Below are 17,335 nucleotides of genomic sequence, written 5' to 3' on the forward strand. Positions count from 1 at the left end.
GCTGGGCAAGGGGCCCTGCCTCTTTGCTCCCATAGGTCTCGGGGAGGGGGGTTCTCTACACCAGGTGCCCATGTAAGTCTTCCATGTCAGACTGTGAGCTCTTGAGGGCAGGGAATGGGTCTAAAGCACAGAGGCAGCGCCAGAAAACATGTGAAAGTCAGAAATACAGAAAGTCAGAAAGGAACAAATACTCTGTGAACGGCTCATCTCTGCACGCCCCCACTGAGGACTCTTTGAAGCTCTCTGAATGTCGGTGTGTGGGAATGATGTGGACTGGCTCCAGCTCCACAGGGTAGAGAGGACGAATGACAGCAAAGAGAGCATCAGGTCCTCAGCCAGGGTCTCAGCTGATTTCTTGTCAGCAAAGACATAATCCCTGCCCTGTTCTATGCATCCTAAGGTTCCTGTCTCTAGAGAGGAAGGAAGCTGGATCCCCAACTCCCACTACCACAGACCCCAAGGGTAAAACAGGACATCAAAGAGGTGCTAGGCACACACTTTCTTTATTATGAGTTGGGGCTTTGGGACCAAATCCTGTGTGGCCTCCTGCTCTGGAAACTAGAGAATGAATCCTGGATCCCCTTCACTGAGTCCCTAGGGAGGGATGTTGGGCAAGCTCAAGTCCCTAACACAAGAGCTGCCGAGGAAGGAAGAGAAGACAAGGACCCATGGTAGTTCTGTTTCTTATATAACCTGCATTCTTGCCACCAAAAGCTCTAACACGCAGCATCAAAATTCAATTCTGTCCCTCCAGGACTGCGTTCTGATCATGACCCTTCTTAGAGTTCCTCTTCTGGAGGAATTAGGGGAGTGGTGAGCTCTGGATTTCCCTTAGAGTTTAGGGTACACAGACAAGCGGTCCCTGTAGTTTGTGAGGTCAGCCTCGCTGATCCTGAAGAGAGGGTGTCCCAGGCTCTTAAGCACAGTGGGGAGAGACCGGGTGGCCCGTCCGAGAGCCAACAACCACCGGGCTTCTCCATCCGTCTCTGGAGGTGCCGTGGCTGCACCAGACCCCGGGGATTCACAGGGCCTGCACTAGCACCAGGAGGCTCATGACCAGGGCCATGGAGAAGAAGATGCCCAGGAAGAAGCGATCCATCACACGGGCCAGCCGCTTCCAGTCCTCATGGCGGCGCTGCGCAGCCCGGTGGCTGTGGAAGGCGTTAGCAATGGTAGCCACGTGGTGCAGCAGGGCTTCCTGACGGCACAGACACCGGGGCTCACGGCAAGGAACTGCTGGAGGGCGAGCCCCTCCGTCAGGAGGTCGGGGACTGGGGGATGATTCCGGTGGTCTAGCCTGCCCACAGGGCTCCCCTCGTTCCCGCACGCACAAGCCTCGTGCCAGGCGTCCAAGCAGGAGGGTCCGGGCCCAGGCTGGCACTGGTCGGGCGCTGGGACCACAGTAATGCAGGTTCATGATAAGGATGGTGAGTGCCGTGGAAAATGTGACCATGGTCATGGTGGCCATGTAGTACTTCCCTGCAAGAGAGAGTAGGCTGGGGCCCAGAGCGAGAACTGAGCTTGCCCACCGCCTCAACACAGGGAGGCACCAGCTCCCCCACCAGGAGGCTCTCAAGGCCCTCCCTGTCCCAGTCCCAGTGGAGGCGGCGGCAGGTAAGGGCTAAGGTCTCCTCGTTCCTAGTTCTTGCGAGTGGGTTCTCAGAAGCTCCCCGCTCCCTAGTTGTTCTCCCCACTGCTGGACGCTGCACCCTCACCCCCAATCCGTGAAAGTCACGGTCTCAAATAGCACAAGCACCACCTGGGGCAAGTTAGCGATCCTTTTGGCACAACTGGGATAACAGAGCCTATCTCAGGTTGGTGGTGATGCCTCAGTGAATTAGTACAAAAAAAAAAAAATAATCAAGTGTTTAGGAGAGTGCCTGGCACACTGCCAGAACCCAGCGCATTTTGCCTGCGGACCGGACCGTGGGGTGGGGTGGGGTGGGGTGTCCTTCCCGGAAGGGGCCTTCTCCTCCTGCCCTCCCCTTCCCGCACGGACTTGGCGCTGCTCTGCGGGGGGTGGGGCGCCCGTCCCGCTCGCCGCCCCGCCCCGGTGGAGGCCCCCACGGGCGTCCGCAGCCCCAGGTGTGGGGGTGGGGTGGGGGTGGGGTGGGGGCGCCGCGCCCGGCCCGGCCCGGCCCGGCCCGGCTCACCGATGAGCGGCACGCTCTCCGCCGGCGGCATGCTCTCTGCCAGCAGCAGCTGGAAGACGGTGAGCGCCAGCAGCACCGTGACGCCCAGTGACACCTTCTCGCCCGAGTCTGCGGGCAGGTGGAAGGCGAGCGGCGCGAGCAGCGAGATGAGCACGCAGGGCAGCAGCAGGTTGCACACGTAGGCGGCGGCGCGGCGGCGCAGCAGCAGCGTGAAGGTCACGTCGGGGTAGGGCTCGGAGCAGCAGCCGTAGGTGAGCACGCGCCGCCGCGCCGGCATGCCCAGCACGCGCCACTCCACGTTCTCCACGAAGTCGGCCAGGCCGGCGGCGGCGCCGCGCGGCCGCACGTCCAGCTGGTGCCCCCCGTGCGTCCAGGAGCCGAACGTCAGGCCGCAGCGCTGCGCGTCGAACGGGAAGGCGGACACGTCCACGCGGCACGAGCTGCGCGTGATGGCCGGCGCGTCCCAGCGCACGGCGCCGTCGTGCCGCAGAACCACGTTGGTGCTGGCGGAGGCCGGCGGCTGGGCGTCCGCCCTGCGGGCAGAGGGGGCGGGGCTGCGCGGGCGGGGCGGGGCCGAGGGCGGGGCGTCCGCCTGCGGGCAGAGGGGGCGGGGCTGCGCGGGCGGGGCCGAGGGTGGGACGTCCGCCCTGCGGGCAGAGGGGGCGGGGCTGCGCGGGCGGGGCGGGGCCGGGGCGGGGCCAAGGGCCGGGGGCGGGGCGTCCGCCTGCGGGCAGAGGGGGCGGGGCTGCGCGGGCGGGGCGGGGCCGAGGGCGGGGCGTCCGCCTGCGGGCAGAGGGGGCGGGGCTGCGCGGGCGGGCCGGGGGCGGGGCCAGGGGCCGGGGCGGGGCCAGGGGCCGGGGGCGGGGCCGGCACCCTGCAGGGCCTCTCCCGCCGCGCCCGCGCCCAGATGGTGGAGGGGTGGCCCACACGCCCTGGGAGCTGACCCACATCTAGGCCAGGGCCGTGGGAAAACACACCTGTCCCGGTCGGCCCCCCGCTGCAGCGTCACCCGTGAATCTCCTCGAGCCCCCCCCCACCCCCCCGCCCACCGGGGCAATGTGCAGAGCCCTACGTTGTCTGGGAACCACACAACTGGTTTCCGAGGCATAAAGGAATGCTCCAGAGGGTTAGGCCCTGGAGGAAGCCCCTAGGCAGGTCCTCAGGGAGACCTGGGAGACTTGGAGCGGCCCCGAAGGCTGGAATATGCCATCTAAAGGCACTTGTGCCCCAGAACCCTTTCTGTACTACATACAGAACTGGCCCCGGACCACACAGTGCGTCCCCAGGAGACACTCAGCCTGGGTTGGCTGGGGACAGACTAAAGTGGGGGTGTCATGGAGGGGCTCTGAACTGCCGGCAGCTTACAAGGGTCCTGGGGGGAAAGCTTCCAGGGCAGCATAGCAACCAGGTTAGGTTGGGGAGTTGGGGAATCACTGCATACCCAGAGCCAAGGGCAACTGTAGGGCGGGGGAGGGGAGGGGAGGGGCCCAGGCAGGCAGTACTTGTTATAGAGTACGATGTCTGGTCGCCACACGAGACTGCTGGGGATGCGGATAGCATCCAGGCCACCATAGGCATCAGGGTCCCATCGTAGGTAGGCATCTGTCCACTCCTGTCGGATCCACAGGTACAGGGTCAGCACCTGGTTCCGCTCATCCTAGTGGGAGGCAGGGAGTGGGCACAGATGTGGGCGCATATATGCACACCCTTCCCTGTGTGTACGCACTCACCTACAGCGCTCTGGACAGCAGCCATAAACCCAGCTGGCTCACAGTCCAGTTCCTACCCAGGCCTGACCTTGCTATGTGGTCTTGGCAGATTCTTTTCTTCTTTAGGCTTCCGTTTCCTTAGTAGTTACGTGGGCTATAATCCCTGCTAGGCAGCAATGCAAGTGCGCAAAGTGTTGGGCACACTGTGGGTACCTGCCCAGCAGTTAGTATCCAACAGTTAGTAGCTCTTATTATTGTTGGTAATATTAACATTCACAGAAAATAATTGTTTGGAGAATAATCCCAGTCTCTCACTAAGCCCCAACCCCATTCCATGACACTGCCGCAGGCATGGTCCACACTTGTACTACCACCACCACACACCATGTCAATGATCTGGGACAATGTCACCTCCAGGGTCACGTTCAGAGCCTGGTCTGTGTCCGCCACAGGTCTCAGAGCACTTGTGTAGTTGGCGAAGAGGTCACGGAACAGCTTGTGAGCCAGCCTGCCCTCGGCTCCCAAGCACCCTGAAGGACCAGGAAGAAGCGTTGTCCATTTGAGGCCCTTGTCCAGGGGCATCTCCTCACACCCTCCACTCCCACAAGGCTGGCGTCCCGTCACCTGCTTCTGATGCTATAGGCCATTCCCTCCTGAAAACACTGCTTTCCCTAGGCTTTTGTGGCCACACTTTCAGCCCCTGACTCAAGTACTGTTCCCCAGAATCCTGGGTGTTGGGCTTTTCTTTTTTTTTTTTTTTTTCAGCCCAGATTTTTCTTCTGAGCTCGAGACCCATAAATACAGTTCACTCCTGAATGTCCTACTCTGTAGGTCCAAAATATGAACTCATTTCCTCCCCTCCTGTTCTGAAACCTGTTCCTTGTTCTGTGTTCCCCATCTCAGCAAACAGCACCCACTCCGGGTGACCTCAGCCAGAAATCTGTGCATTATCCTTCCTATCTGCTGCCTCCCCCTGCAATCCAGCCAGTGCCCAAGTCCTGCCAGCCATGCTGCTGGGCATCTTTTGAACATTTAGTCGCCCCTGAAGCTTGAGTGGATCCCAGCAGCAGCCTCCCCACTGCTCCTGCTGCCGGTTCGGTCTCTCTAACCATCCTCCACGTTTCTGAGATGAGGGTTTTAGACACTCAAGTCTGACCAGGCCAGTAGCTGCTTAACACTATTCAATGGCCCCCCATTGCCTGCTGGATAAAGTCCAAACTCTGCCTGGCATTCAATGTCCTTCGTGATCTGCTCCCCACCCCGCCCCTGGCTTTTCCATCACTGCTCCCACCACAGCCAGGCAGATCTCCTGTCATCCTCTTCAGCACCTCCGTCCTCCCTGCCACCCAGATAGAGCGCTTATTCCCAGCACAGTAGTGAAGAGAAATGGGATGTGGAGAGAGATCTGGGGAGGAAGGGAACAGCAGCAGTGCCCAGAGAGGCAGGGCTGGTTTGCTGCACTTCACACCTGGAAGTGGTGAGAACAGAAACAGAAGGCCCAGGCTGGAGACAGAGAAGCCGAGGCTGAGGCGGTGGCTCCTGGGCCCCATGGCTCTGCCACAGCAAGAGGTAGGGCGGGTCTCTGGGGGTGAGCCTCCTGGTCAGATGGAGGGCAGCATCAGGCCCTGCTGGCAAGGATGATGTGGACGATACCTGGAAGTCAGAAGGAAGTCTGAGGTCTCTGCCGGGGAGTCCGGCGGCCCTTCCAGTTCTCTGACCCTCCTGTTTGTACCTGCCCTCGGATTTTAGTGCTTGCATTGGGGCATCTGCTCTTTCTCCTCCACTGGTTGGCCCTTGCCTCTTCAGGCCTCTTCCCCGTGCTTGTCTCTGCCCCACCCCCCCACCCCCGCCCCCTTTACCTTGTCTCAACTCAGCCTGTCTCCATTTCCTTGTGTCTTTTCCTCTGGAACTCTTTTTTTTGCTTTCTGCCCTTTTTGACTTTGGTCTTCCTCCAACACTCTCTTCCTTTCTCCTTCCTCCTTCTGCTTTAGCCCCCTAACTTCCTTTCTCTATTCCCCATACCTGGACTCCGGATGAGCCTGGCTCATTCTCAGCACAACAGGGGCAGGGACTCAGAGGGCTCCGGGCTGCAGGCCCCTCTCATCTGCCCTTTTCCTTAGCTTAATTACAGGGTTGGGACACTTGTGCCCATGGGAACAGAGCAACTGAAATTGACACCTCAGGTCACTGGGACCTAAATTATTCAAATTGTAACACAGCACCCAGACTCAGCTCAAGCCCAGGCTGGGGTGTTGGAAGACACAGAGGTACTGGGGTCAGGAGCTGCAAAAGACTGGGCTTAAGGGTGTGAGGGGCCAGACCTGTGTATGGTGTTGTCCTCCTACCTCTGCCACCATTGTTGAATTCTTGAGGCTCTTTTTTTTTTATTGTATTTAAATTCACTTGATTAACATACGGTGTATTATTAGTTTCAGAGATAGAATTCAGTGATTAATCAGTTGCAAATAACAACACCCAGTGCTCATTACATCACATGCCCTTCTGAATTGCCCATCACCCAGTTAACCTATCCCCCCACCCACCCTGAGGCTCCCTTTAGACAGTCAGTTCTGCCTCAAGTGAGAGATGGAGCACATCTGTTCAGGCTAGGCACTTGGTGCCAAGCACGCTCTGCCTGGTGGGAAGGGGGCTGAGCCTCAGGCTGCTCTGGGTGGTCCCACAAAGCAGGAAATGGAGCTCACAATCTTTACCTCCAACTGCCTACAGCCATCCCCATCTGAGCCTGTGTTCTCCCCCAGCCTAAACACTGACATTGGGTAGCAGGGAAAATATAGGCTTTACAGTCACTCTCAGCTCTGTTGTATGAGCTGTCTAATCTGGGCAAGATACCGAGACTCTCTGGTTTATGTTTTCATACGGGATAATGGGATTAACAGTCCTCACTTCAGAAGTTATGAGGATTGAATGAGACAAGGCAAGTACCTCGCATATTGCTTGATGCACAGCAGTCAACCAAAAGTAGATATACCATAATCCCAGTGGATTAGTTAGACCATTCTACCTTCAGGAACGCACACTTAGATTCACAAGTCCCCGGCCCCCAGCAACCACCATTACACTTTCTATCTCCATGATTTTGACTTACTCATGTATGAGCAATCACATGTCTTTTTTTTTTTTTTTTAAGATTTTATTTAAAGAGCGAGAGAGAGCACAAGTGCGGGGGAGGGTCAGAGGCAGAGAGGCAAGCAGATTCCCCACTGAGCGGGGAGCCCAAAGTGGGGTTCGATACCAGGACCCTGGGATGATGATCACCTGAGCCCAAGGCAGATACTTAACCAACTGAGCCACTTAGGCACCCCTAAATCACGCATTTGTCGTTTTGAAATCAGCTGATTTCACTTCACAGAATATCCTCAAAATTCATCCATTTTGTTACATATGTTGGAATGTCTTTATTTTAAGCCTGTATATATTTTATTGTATGGATATACTACCTTTTGCTTATCCATTCATTCCTAGAGGAATACTTTGGTTGCATCCACATTTTAGCTAGTGTGAATAATACTGCTGTGTATGGAAGTAGAAATATTTCCTCAAGACTTAGCTTTTGGTTCTTTTGGACTATATACCCAGAAATGAAATTGCTAGGTCATATGGTGATTCTATTTTTTATTTTTTGAGGAATCGTCATACTACTTTCTACAGTGGCTATATTCCCACCAACAGGATACAAAAGTTCCCGCTTCTCTACATCCTCACCAACAGTGGTTTTGTTGTTGTTTTCAATACTAGCTATCTTAATGGGTGTAAGGTGGTATCTCACTGTAGTTTTGATTTGCATTTCCCTAATAATTAGTAGTTGAGCATTGTTTCATATGTTTATTGGCCATTTGTATATCTTCTTTGGAGAAATGTCTATTCTAGTCCTTTGTCTATTTTTTTTTTTTTTAATTGGGTTGTGTTGTTGCATTTTAGGAGTTCTCTTTATATTCTGGATATTAATTCCTTTTGAGGTATATAATTTGCAAATATTTTGTCCCATTTTCTGGGTTGCTTTTTAACTCAGTTGATGTATCCTTTTGGTGAACAAAATTTTAAATATTTTATGAATCCCATTTTGTCTATATATTCTTTTTGTCTGCACTTTAAAGTCAGATCCAGTAAATCATTGCCAAATCCAATGCTGTGAAGCTTTTGCCCTATCTTCTAAGAGATTTAGTTTTGGTTCTTACATTTAAGTCTTTGACCCATCTGTAGTTAATTGTGTATGGTGTTTATTTTTTATTTTTTTTAAGATTGTATTTATTTATTCATGATAGACACAGAGAGAGGCAGAAACATAGGCAGAGGGAGAAGCAGTCTCCCTGGGGAGCCTGACATGAGACTTGATCCCAGGACACTGGGATCACAACCCTCCCCAAAGGCAGACACTCAACCACTGAGCCACCGAGGTGCCCCGTATATGGTGTTTAGATAAAGATCCAACTTCATTTCTTTGTATGTGTATATCCAGTTTCCCCAGCACCATTTTTTAAAATAAAGATTTTATTTATTTGAGGAAGAATCAGAGAATGCACAGAGGGAGAAGGGGTCATGACCTGAGCCAAAGGCAGGCGCTTAACCGAGCCACCCAGTCACCCCTCCCAGAACCATTTGTTAAGATTGTCCTTTCTCCCAGTGAATAGTCTTGGCAGCCTTGTCAAAAATCATTTGACCATATATGTGAGAGATTATCCCTGGGCTCCCTAGCCTATTTATCTTTGTGCCGTACCACACTGTTTTGATTACTATAGCTTTGCAGTGAGTTTTGAAATTAGGAAATTAGGAAATTAGGAGTTCTCCAACTTTGTTCTTTTTCAAGATTGTATTTGGTTATTCAGATTCCCTTGAGATTCCATATGAATTTTAGGGTGGATTTTTCTATTTCTGCAAAAAACAAAAACAAAAAAACCACTGAGATTTTGAGAGGGAGTGTGGGTATCTTTCCATTTATGTCTTAATTTCTTTAAGCAGTGTTTTTAGTTTTCAGTGTATATGTCTTTTGTCTCCTTGGTTATGTTCATTCCTAATGATTTTATTCTTTTTGATGGTATTAAAAGTGGAATTGTTTCTGTAATTTTCTTTTGGATTGTTCATTGTTAGTGTATAGAATGCAATTGATTTTTGCATGTTGACTTTATACTGCTACTTTGAATTCATCTGTTCTTTTTTTTTTTTTTCATCTGTTAGTTCTAACAGTGTTGCTGAACTGTGTCATTGTTGCTGTCATTGGTTTAGTAATATTTAGGGTTTTCTACATATAAGATTATATCATCTACATATTTTACTTCTTCCTTTCCAATTTGGAGGTCTTTTGTCTTTCTTCCCTAATTGGTCTGGCTAGAACTTACAGCATAATGTTGAATAGAAGTGGTGAAAGCAGATGTCCTTGCTTTCTTACTTGATCTTGGAGTAAAAGCTTTCACTCTTTCACCATGGAGTACGATGTTTATTGTGGGTTTTTCAGATATGGCTTTTATTTATTTTTAAAGATATGCTTTTTTTTTTTTTTTTAAAGATTTTACTTATTTATGAAAGACAGAGAGAGGCAGAGACACAGGCAGAGGGAGAAGCAGGCTCCATGCAGGGAGCAATGTGGGACTCGATCCTGGGACTCCAGGATCATGCTCTGAGCCGAAAGCAGGTGCTTAAACACTCAGCCACCCAGGCATCTCAAGATTTACTTTAGAGAGAGAGAATTCTCAAGCAGATTCCTACTGAATGCAGAGCTCAAGACAAGACTTAATCGCAGGACCCTGGGATCATGACCTGAGCTGAAACCAAGAGTTGGGCACCTAATGGACTGAGCTACCCAAGCACCCCCATATATGGCTTTTATTATGTTGAGTTGGCTTCCTATTACTAGTTTGTTGAGTGTCTTTATCATGAAAGAGTATTGAATTCTGTCAAATGTTTTTTCTGTATCAAGTGAAATGGTCATACGCTTTTCTCCCCATTCTGTTAATGTGGTGTATTACATTATTTTCATATGTTGAACCATCCCTGCATTTCAGAAATAAATTCCACTTCGTCCTGGTGTGTAACCCTTCTGATATGCTGAATTCAATTTGCTGGTATTCTGTTGAGGATTTATGCATCAATGTTCATAAAAGATATTTCTCTGTAGTTTTTTTGTAGTGTCTTCGTTTAGCTTTGGTATAAGGGTACTTGTATACATTAAATGGGTAATTAAAGGTAGGGGTGCCTGGATGGCTCTGTAGGTAGAGCATAAGACTCTTGATCTTGGGTTTGTAAATTTGAGCTTCACACTGGGTGTAGAAATTACTTAAAATAAAATCTTTAGGTAATTGTATGGTAATGTGAATTAGATCTCAATAAAGCTGTTACCAAAAATATCATACTCCATATCATGAGTGAGAATTAGCTGAAACAAGAAAACAATCACAGAAACAAGAAAGATCACAGATACTGGACATATTAAATAATAGTAATTTGACTATTTTGTGTATTGTGTATTGCTAAAAAGGTAAGATATATTAATTCATTAGTCTCACAATATCCTATAAAGGGAGAAGCAGGCTCTAGGCAGGGAGCCCAATGTGGGACTCGATCTCAGGACTCTGGGATCACACCCTGAGCCGAAGGCACATGTTTAACTGCTGAGCCACCCAAGTGTCCCAAGCATGCAACTCTTTTTTTTTTTAATTTTTTTTTTTAATTTTTTTTATTTATGATAGGCACACAGTGAGAGAGAGAGAGGCAGAGACACAGGCAGAGGGAGAAGCAGGCTCCATGCACCGGGAGCCCGATGTGGGATTCGATCCCGGGTCTCCAGGATCGTGCCCTGGGCCAAAGGCAGGCGCCAAACCGCTGCGCCACCCAGGGATCCCTTTTTTTTTTTTTTTAAAGATTTTATTTATTTATTCATGAAAGACACACAGAGAGAGACAGAGACATAGGCATAGGGAGAGGCAGGCTCCATGCAGGGAGCCCGATGTGGGACTTGATCCTTTGGGCTCCAGGATCACACCTTGGGCTGAAGGCAGGCACTAAACCGCTGAGCCACCCAGGCATCCCTCAAGCATGCAACTCTTGATCTCAGAGTCCTAAGTTTGAGTCTCATGTTAGGGGCAGAGGTTACTTAAAAAAAAAAAAAAAAAAATGTGCTTCAAAACAGCAAGAATGGAGTGCACATATGGAATAGACCAAAGAGTTAAAGAAGCTTCAATTTACAAAACACATTTGGGATTCATCTAACATGGCACACGATTCAAATTCTTGGGGCACCTGGGTGACTCAGTTGGTTAAACATCTGCCTTCTGCTAATGATCATTATCCCAGGGTCCTGGGATCAAGCCCCACATTGACCTCCCTGGTGAGAGCCTGCTTCTCCTTCTCCTTCTGCCCCTCCCCCTCTCAAATAAAACTTAAAAAGACAAAAAAACCCAACTTCTTGCTGATTCCAGCAGGCTGGGGAGGACAGGGTGGTGGGGATGTCCCTCAGGACCAGCCAAGAGTCCTTGGCTTCACACAGGATGAAAATCAAGTGTGAACCAGCAGGAGGTGAAAGTAGTTTACTAAAGATATATATATGGAGAGAGAGAGAGAGTATCCGGGAGACTTAAAAAGGAAAAGAACATATCTCTGTTCAGGGACTTGTGGTTTTATTGAGGATGGTGGTCTAGTTTATGTGTCCTCTTAGGCATCCAGGAATTCGTTAGAAGATGAAGGTCCAGGTGTTATTCCTTGGAGCCAGGGGTTCTTGGCTCTGAGATGTTTAGCTCCAAAGGTCTGGAATGCATATACATATATGATAGCTTTTTCAGGTCATCTTCACCTGGTCCTTCCTTAGATGTTATTTATTCTAGAGAATCATGAACTCTTTGTCCCTCACAAGGAGGACACAGTCTATTTGCATTACAAGGCATGGGTAAAGTGGGGTCCTAGCAAGACTAGAAACCAGAAAAGCAGCAAAGGAAAAAAAAACAACCACCAGCTCTTTCTCTCCTCTTTGGTTTCCTTGTCTCATTTACATAGTATAATCTTTGACTAAAGACTAATGTTTAAATTGGTGTTTACCTGAAAAAAAAAAAAAGGTAAAATGTTTCTCATAATCTATTTACTGTGATTTGGGGTGAAAATGTTATATTGTTAATATACATAAAAAAAAAAATCCAGAAGTTGGTGGGTGAGTTTTAAGAAGCTATGGGGGGGGGGGGGGCAGGGAACAAAGTAAAAAAATTAACTGCACAATAGCAGTATGATTTAAGCCTCTATTTTGAAAAGAACAAATTACTACATATAAAAAGGTAAGGGATATACAATAATGAAATAATGACCCTTTGCCATGATTATCATCAGACAGAAGGTTGATGGGAAGTTATATAAAGGGCGAATAAGGCTGACAACACCTGAATCAATGTTAACAACACTAAAAGTGGAACAACCTAAACATGTGTCTTCTGAAGTGGTAACACACCACCATCCATTCATTACCAGGGAGTAGGGGGGCAGCTGAGAGAAGGAAACAATCTAATCAAGCCTCTAGATCTAACCAGCAGTATATAGGAAGTAAGGGGGAGTATATAGATAGGAAGGACCAGTGTTAAGGATGTAGAGGCACAACCAGCCGAACCTAGAAGGTCCTGGTCCTCAATCCTAAAGGACAAATGACCTAGTTACTTTAACAAATAAAGGACATTTAAAAAAAGGGGGGGGGGGAAGTGCACTGGTAATAGACTGACACTTGAGACTTACCAACCAAATGCAAAGTGTGGACTCTGTTGAGATCCTAATTCAAACAATTCAACCATGAGGTGCCTGGATGGCTCAGTTGATTGAATAAGTCTTGATTTCAGCTCAGGTTGTGATCTCAGGGTTGTAAGTTTGAGCCCTGCATTGGGCTCCACGCTCAGCAGGGAGTCTGCTTGAGATTTTTTTCTCCCTTTCTCCTTCCTCACCATGTTCATGCATGTTCTCTCAAAAATAAATCTCCCAACAATTCAACCATAAAAATGTAGTTTGAGACAACTGGGGAAATTTGAAAATGCAGAGGGTATTAGCTGCTATCTTGGGATTACTGTTAATTTTGTTAGGTGTGACAATGCTGCTGTGATTATGTTTTACCTGTTGGTGGGGCACCTGGGTCGGTAACCCACCCAGGTGGGTGACTGGGCTGGTAAGCATCTGACTCTTGATTTCATTTCAACTAGGTCATGATCTCAGGGTCATTTGATTGAACCCTGCATCAGGCTCTGAACTGGGCATGGAGCCTGCTTAAAGATTCTCTCCTTCCCAATCACTCTGCCCTTTCCCCCACTCATGAGCTCCCTCTCTAAAAAAAAAAAGAAATAAAAAAAAAATAAAAAAAAATAAAACAGAACAAAACAAAAATTACCTGTTAGAAATGCTTAGGTATTGATGAAATGATGATCTGCTTTAGAAATACCATTGTGGGGTAGGTAAAATAACAGTGGAGGTAGAGATGAAATAAGATTGGAGGAATTTCACAAATGTTGAATGTGGATTCATTACATCATTTTACTTTTGCATAGATGAAAATCTCTACAGTAAAAGGTTAAAAAAAAAAAAAAGCCCTCAAGAAAACATAAGGAATGAATGTTTAAAGCAGAAATCAATACATTACAATATAGAACTCTGGTAAAAATTGGTCAATAAGTCAAAGACTGGTTCTTTGAAAAACAACAAATTTGGAGTAATTTTCTGTTAATACAAAGTAGCACCTGAGTCAAAGAGTAAAACATCTGAAAAAAGCAGCTACTCTGCAGGCCTTGGTTTAGCTAATTCAAAATTTAATCTCCAGACCTTTCCGGACTTTGATTTTGGCATCATTCCAGCACTTTGACAAGGAATACATTTACTTTGGATGTTCTATGAGGTTGTAGATTTTACAAGTCTGTTGAGTTTTGAGAAAACAGATTCCTGTTTTTAATTTTTGAGAAACTTAAAATTTTATTTCAATGGAATTTTGTAATGTAGAAGAGGAGCTTGTCATCTTATTAACTTTTTTAAAATTATTTTTTTAAGATTTTATTTATTCATGAGAGACGGAGACACACACACACACACACACACACACACACACAGGCAGAGGGAGAAGCAGGCTCCATGCAGGGAGCCTGATGTGGGACTGGATCCTAGGACTCCAGGATCATGCCTTGGGCCAAACGCAGGCACTAAACCGCTGAGCCACCCAGGGATCCCTTTATCATTAACTTTGAACTATAAATCTGTCTGTGATGTAACACAGCTACGATAAACATTTGACTTAGAGCCTTTAAAGAATATATATGAAATACTTGTCACAAGAGGAAATACTGCCCATATTCACAATTCTTAATACGTCTAAAAAGGCTAACCAAAAAAAAAAAAAAAAAAAAAGGCTAACCATTTCTATAGCACACTCGCTTTTCACAAAACACTTCTCACGAGGAAACCACAACAGGAATTCTTTGCTATAAGCCCAGTAATGCTCTGTGACTCAGGTTCATAGTTAGTAATGGCGGGAGATTCCCAGGAGTTATCCTTAATCTTTGGGGGTCTAAATTAAAGCCCCAGATCCACTCTGCTTTATCTCCAAATTCCTCCAAGGCCCAGTGTCTTAGACCTAAGCCTATTTGGAATTTGCTCACACCTTCAGTTTAACAGGAAAAAAAAAAAAAATCCAAATAGTACTCCTCAGATTTATTTGCTCCCTCTGGAAAATAGCTGTGTTTAGCAGCAACATCCAAGATCATCATCCACCTTACACAATGGAAAATGAAATTAAAAGAGTGAAGTGTGGGGTGCCTGGGTGGCTCAGTGGTTGAGCTTCTTTCTCTCTCTGGCTCAAGCCATGAACCTGGATTCCTGGGATCGAGTCCTGCATCAGCCTCCCCACAGGGAGCCTGCCTCTCCTGTCTGTGTCTCTGCCTCTCTCTGTTTCTCATGAATAAATATATAAAATCTTAAATGAAAATAAAAAATAAAAGAGTGAAGTTATCACCCAAGATTTATAAACAAAACCCCCAGAGCAGAAGAGCCAGGCTTTGAATCTTAAGTTTATTCCACTGGGCAATGAAACTCTTCCCCATCCCCTACTGGGAAGCCAAGCACAGAAATACATGCTTTTAAATATATTTATATCAATATAAGAAGTCAGTGTTAATTAATAATCTCATCCCTAAATTTGCTCTAATAAATTTAGCCTTTGATTGTTCTTTCTTTAACCCATGGCCCATCTCCTGTTAGACTGAGGCCACTGTAAAGATCTTTGGAGTTAAGAAGGCTCAAAAAATACAAAGGGAAAGCCAATAGCAGGAATGCTATAAACATTTTATTTATTTTTTTAAGAAAGTAGCTTCAGAAAAAGAGGAAAATAATCTAGATCATTTATTTATATATATATATATACTTTTTAATAAAAACCTTTACATAATCTTCATGCATAAAGACCCAGAGGTGGCCATGTTGTCTGTGACAGCTCTCATACCAGCTGTCGCAGGCCTTTATCTGGGACTCCCCATAGTTGGCAGCAGTGTGGCAAAGGCCCTCCACTTGCCCTTAAAAGCCCGGCTCCTTGCCTGCCTCAGTAATGGATTTACTTCTGGGACTGTAGACAATGGGTAGGAAATGCTTTGGGTTAGAATAAGAAGGATAGGGAGGGGGAAAAAAAAAAAAAAAAGGACAGGGAGGGCTACCCAACATGCTGTGTTTTATCCAAACTCTTCAGGCAAATCCAGACAGGAAGCCTAGCAAGAGGGCTGAAAACCAGGGATCAAACTGAATTCTGGAGCCTCTGAGAGACATGGGGTCTATGACCAAGAGTTCCTGCACATGATAGTAGGAAAAGTTTGGTGTTCATGGGACATTCAAGGCAGGAACAAAGAAGCCTTGAAGATTCATCCCTCTGTGGCAGGTACTCACTTCTACCCTAAAATGAGTCAGAAAGACCCTGTTCTGTTTCCTAACTTAGTCCCACCCTCTTTTGACTCTAAAACAGTGTTAACTCCTCAATCTACTTAAGAGACAAATTCTCCTTTCTTCTGTGGATAGTTTATCTGTTAAGGAAGGACAATCCTTGATTAACATATTTGTCCTAGTATAAAAGGGTTGAGGTAGGACTAGGGTAGCAGGTTGGCATGGAGGGTCACAAGATCCAGAACAGCTGAAGGTGGAAAAGGATTCCCTGGTTCTCTGGAGGGAATTTTGCCAAAGGTATTTTATTGACCATTTTTTTTAAAACGGGGGAGAAAAAAATGATCTTAAGGAAAGTAAAAAGAGACTTGGCTCCTTTTTTTTGGGTTCTAAAAGCCCTTATGCTTTGTTAAGTATTAAGAAAAGCCCTGAATAAATGGAGGATGCTGCTTGGGGCAGCAGGAAAAGAGGATGGATTCCACAGCCACTCAAGAGAATGGCAAACAGTGCCAATTAACTCAATGCAGGGGATTTCAGTGTGGTGAGTGTGAATGAGCATGTGAGTGTGGTGGGAGGAACTTGGGAGTTCACTGGCTCCCAACAGTCAATTCTCGCAGGTAGGACTGTGTGAGGCCACGTAGTTCCTCCAAGGCATAGTCCTCAGGCATGGGGAGCTGGCCAATGTGGGGAGCCAAGAGGCCCAAAGGGACTCGCTGAGGGTCTGGTGTTGAGTCAGAAGTTGTATCAGGGGCACGCTGAAGGCTCCATACCACCCGTAGCAGGTTGGCTGCTCGTTTGGCCATGTCTAGAGAGAAAAAATGAAGTGGGCACCATGGATGAGGGGTGGTAAGGGTGGGCATCGGGGTATAGGTATAATACTTAAGACTGGAAGCAAGCAGGCAGGAAGCAGGGAGAGGCTGGAGGATTACCTGACTGGGCCAGGAGATCCTTTGCATTGTAACACTGCATCTGCTGTATGCGATTGCACAGGGAGATCACTTTGGCATGTAACTGTTCCAGCTCATAAACTGAGCAATCCACCTACAAAAAAGCAGAGAAACCAATTAGGTCAAGAAGACTTCCCATTACCCCAATTCTGTCCATGGACTATGTGAAGCTCTGAAGCGACAGAAAAAACCCACAGAGCTGGCTTGCAGTGTCATGTCACCACTATCTACTATCCTAACCACAGTGGACAAAACCCAACCTCAGCAATAATCCACAAGAGCAAAGTAACATAGTATCAAAGCTCTGAATTGGGCAAGTCTTGAGATGAGCATTAATGAACCAAATGACACCTAAAATCTAGATAAATCTGGGCTCAGAGGGACACATGGGTGGCTCGGTGGTTGGACGTCTGCCTTTGGCTCGGGTCATGATCCCGGGGTCCTAGGATCAAGTCCCACATCAGACGTCCTGCAGGGAGCCTGCTTCTCCCTCTGCCTATGTCTCTGCCTCTGTGTGTCTCTCATGAATAAATAAATTCTTAAAAAAAAAAAAAAAAACTGGGCTCAGAGAGATTGTATGAGTTCTTAAGAGTGCATAGTAAGTAAGAAGTAGAGTCCAAACTAGCATTTAATTTAGGTATCCTAA

The 17,335-nt window shown here is 47.6% G+C and overlaps 2 protein-coding genes across 6 annotated transcripts in view; both read right to left on the reverse strand.

Annotated features, from left to right (window-relative positions):
* Nucleotides 1-484: 484 nt before the first annotated feature.
* CHRNA10 (cholinergic receptor nicotinic alpha 10 subunit) lies at nucleotides 485-16,782 on the reverse strand. Of its 2 annotated transcripts, none has more exons than XM_038568781.1 (6): nucleotides 16,672-16,782; nucleotides 5,331-5,515; nucleotides 4,247-4,392; nucleotides 3,656-3,810; nucleotides 2,154-2,686; nucleotides 485-1,479 (listed from the first exon to the last, which is right to left on the reverse strand). In XM_038568781.1, the coding sequence occupies exons 2-6, from the start codon at nucleotides 5,410-5,412 to the stop codon at nucleotides 1,022-1,024; spliced, it is 1,374 nt and encodes a 457-aa protein (XP_038424709.1). In that variant the 5' UTR covers nucleotides 5,413-5,515; nucleotides 16,672-16,782; the 3' UTR covers nucleotides 485-1,021. The 2 variants fall into 2 exon arrangements, with proteins under 2 accessions (XP_038424709.1, XP_038424710.1); XM_038568782.1 differs by lacking the exon at nucleotides 16,672-16,782 and adding an exon at nucleotides 13,224-13,892.
* The window catches only part of NUP98 (nucleoporin 98 and 96 precursor), a 118,341-nt gene continuing 116,145 nt past the window's right edge, over nucleotides 15,140-17,335 (reverse strand). For all 4 annotated transcript variants that reach the window (XM_038568780.1, XM_038568779.1, XM_038568777.1 and 1 more), the window contains exons 32-33: nucleotides 16,672-16,783; nucleotides 15,140-16,547 (exon numbers count right to left, since the gene is read on the reverse strand). In XM_038568780.1, coding sequence (XP_038424708.1) covers nucleotides 16,330-16,547; nucleotides 16,672-16,783 — 330 coding nt within the window. In that variant the 3' untranslated portion in view covers nucleotides 15,140-16,329. The remainder of the gene's footprint in view (nucleotides 16,548-16,671; nucleotides 16,784-17,335) is intronic.

The sequence above is a fragment of the Canis lupus genome, chromosome 21, assembly GCF_011100685.1.
Source record: "Canis lupus familiaris isolate Mischka breed German Shepherd chromosome 21, alternate assembly UU_Cfam_GSD_1.0, whole genome shotgun sequence".
In the NCBI taxonomy this organism is placed as follows: Eukaryota; Metazoa; Chordata; class Mammalia; order Carnivora; family Canidae; genus Canis; species Canis lupus.